The sequence below is a fragment of the Mauremys mutica genome, chromosome 4 (assembly GCF_020497125.1).
Source record: "Mauremys mutica isolate MM-2020 ecotype Southern chromosome 4, ASM2049712v1, whole genome shotgun sequence".
Classification (NCBI taxonomy): Eukaryota; Metazoa; Chordata; order Testudines; family Geoemydidae; genus Mauremys; species Mauremys mutica.
Window position 1 is genome coordinate 61593658 of NC_059075.1, and position 2754 is coordinate 61596411.

Genomic DNA, 2754 nt, shown 5'->3' on the forward strand with positions numbered 1-2754 from the left:
ACAAAGTAGATAAGGAAGTGTTTTTTACTCCTTCTCATAACACAAGAACTAGGGGTCACCAAATGAAATTAATATGAAGCAGGTTTAAAACAAATAAAATGAAGTATTTCTTCACACAATGAACAGTCAACCTGTGGAACTCCTTGCCAGAGGATGTTGTGAAGGCCAAGACCATAACAGGGTTAAAAAAAAACTAGATAAGTTCGTGGAGGATTGGTCGATCAATGGCTATGAGCCAGGTGTCCTTAGCCTCTGTTTGCCAGAAACTGGGAATGAGTGACGGGGGATGGATCACTTGATGATTACCTGTTCTGTTCATTCCCTCTGGGGCACCTGGCACTGGCCATTGTCGGGAGACAGGGTACTGGCTACATGGACCTTTGGTTTGACCCAGTAGGGGCATACTTATGTTCCCTCTACAGCACATTCCTGCACCTCACTAACTCTGATCTCTTATACTCCGTGTAGCATGTGATATTTTTGTAGCAAAATTCATACAATAAACTGTCTCTCATTTTCTTGTAGCTAGGAAGACAGATTCCTTACATAAAGGCCACATCCTTCTCCTTCCTGGGAAAACATGGTGGACAAGGTTCTCCGGAAGGTGTTCATTTTCCTTATCCTAATTTTCATTTTTGGAAGTCTTCTTTCTGGAGTATTCTACAGGTGGCAAACAAAAATGATGAGTAAGTAAAGAATATATAGATAGAAGGATTTTTTGTTTCTTGGAACTGTGACCATCTTTTTGGAGCATATAAAATATGTAGCACAATGAGGGTGCATGTACAAATAATACAAATAAAATATCTGATGGGCCTGGCCTGTCAGATTCTTTGTTATCCTGACATGTGTAGGGAAAAGAAACCCACAAAAAGCCACATTTGCCACTGAAGTTAAGTGTTTGAAGATGCATGGCAGGATTCTCCGTAAGAATATTGCTCCTGCCATTCATTTCCCAGGTTCTCCTTCTAACAAGCCTTTTAATAATCACGGTACCTCGTGTTGCATGCCTGTAACAGTGTAGACAAGTGACAGTGAATTAGAGATTCGTGTTAATCCTGAGCTGCTATTTTAGTTCCTCAAGTGGTTAGTTTAAGTTCATTCATTTCCTGAATGAAAAGAGAATTCCGCAAAATTACTTTACACTGATGGTGTATCTTCTTTTCTTGCACACATCTTCTTTTCCAGTTCCTAAGGAAGATTGGCTGATGAGTCAAGTCTATCGCAGAGGCATACTGAACTCTACCTGCCTGATGAACAACCTTTCTCATTCACAAAGCAAACTGAAACATAATGTTGCAAAACAGATCTTTGTGGAATGTAACCACAAGTTCATCTACTGTGAGGTGCCCAAGGTGGGCTGCTCCAATTGGAAGAAAATCATCATTCTCCTCACAATGAATCTGAGCAGAAAGGCTAATGAAGTCCAACAGGACCTCATCCACCGTACTCCACTGTTAAAGAGGCTGAGTTCTTACCCTTCTGACTACCAGGATAAATTGCTGACCAGTTACACCAAAGTGATGTTCACCAGAGATCCCCTGGAACGGTTGGTTTCAGCTTACAGAGACAAGCTTCTGCACTCTGAGCCATACTATAGTATCACTGTGGCAAATGAGATCAAGGCCATGTTCAGGAAAAACAAAAATTCAACTGAAAAGGTGACTTTCCAGGAGTTTGTTAACTTTATTCTGACAAAAAACCAAGAACATCTGGATATTCACTGGAAACCAATGTTTCTACTCTGTGATCCTTGCAACATTCACTATGACATCCTGGGGAAGTTTGAGACCTTGGGGCAAGATTCTGATCATGTTCTCAGGAACATTGGAGCCCCAGAGGATCTGCACTACCCTAACTTTAAGACACATAGCTCAGAGAAACGTACTAGTGGTGATATCACCCAGGAATATCTCAGAAAGCTGAGCTCAGAGCAAATTGAAAAGATCAAGAAGCTGTACCAGATGGATTTTGCCTTGTTCAACTATCCTTATGATTTTAAAATGAACCTTTATGAGACTGATACAGTATGAACAGGAGGGACATTTTTATTCATAGAAAATCGCATGAAGTTGTCTACAAAGATGATTACAGGTGGTTGATCGTAGCAATCAAGCACTGTTATTGTTTTGTAGCTCATGAAGCTATTTGTTGTATGCACTCCTCTATTGAATCAATGTAAGAAACATTCCAGCTGTATGATATTTTCCTTCTGCTGATCTGATTGCCTTGAATGTATCTGAAATGCACAGAGTCCGTTGGCATGATGGGGGTAAAGGATGGGGAATATGTCCTTTCCATACACAGATGTTTCAGATTGTCCACTTTGAATCTAGATTATTTTGATTTTCAGTTATTAAAAAAATACAAAGCAGTGTGTGTGTCCCTAAACATGTACGAACCTCCAACCTCTAGCAGACAGGTAGGCAGGCAGACTTCTTGCGAGTAAAGGTGCAGTGCACCAAACAGAATCATTTAAAAATTGTATTAAAGTAATGTTAAAAAAAAGTGAATGGTACAGAGTTTAAGCATAGAAGTTTCTGGTTATCAGGGAACAACATACAGATTATCGAGGGTGCAAAGTTGGTTTAAGATCGGGTGGCATAAGGAATACATAATCTGTAATATCCTTGATTGGGGGTTGTCAAGGTTCCTCCCCCACTCTGAACTTTAGGGTACAGATGTGGGGACCTGCATGGACACTTCTAAGCTTAATTACTAGCTTAGATCTGGTAACACTGCCACCATCCAGAA

At 40.4% G+C, this 2754-nt stretch overlaps 1 protein-coding gene across 1 annotated transcript; it reads left to right on the forward strand.

Moving 5' to 3' along the window:
* Positions 1-474: 474 nt before the first annotated feature.
* On the forward strand, positions 475-2040 carry LOC123367932 (carbohydrate sulfotransferase 9-like). The gene is made up of 2 exons (XM_045012302.1): positions 475-686; positions 1189-2040. Exons 1-2 carry the CDS (start codon positions 581-583, stop codon positions 2031-2033), a joined length of 951 nt encoding a protein of 316 aa, XP_044868237.1. The 5' UTR covers positions 475-580; the 3' UTR covers positions 2034-2040.
* Positions 2041-2754: the final 714 nt, after the last annotated feature.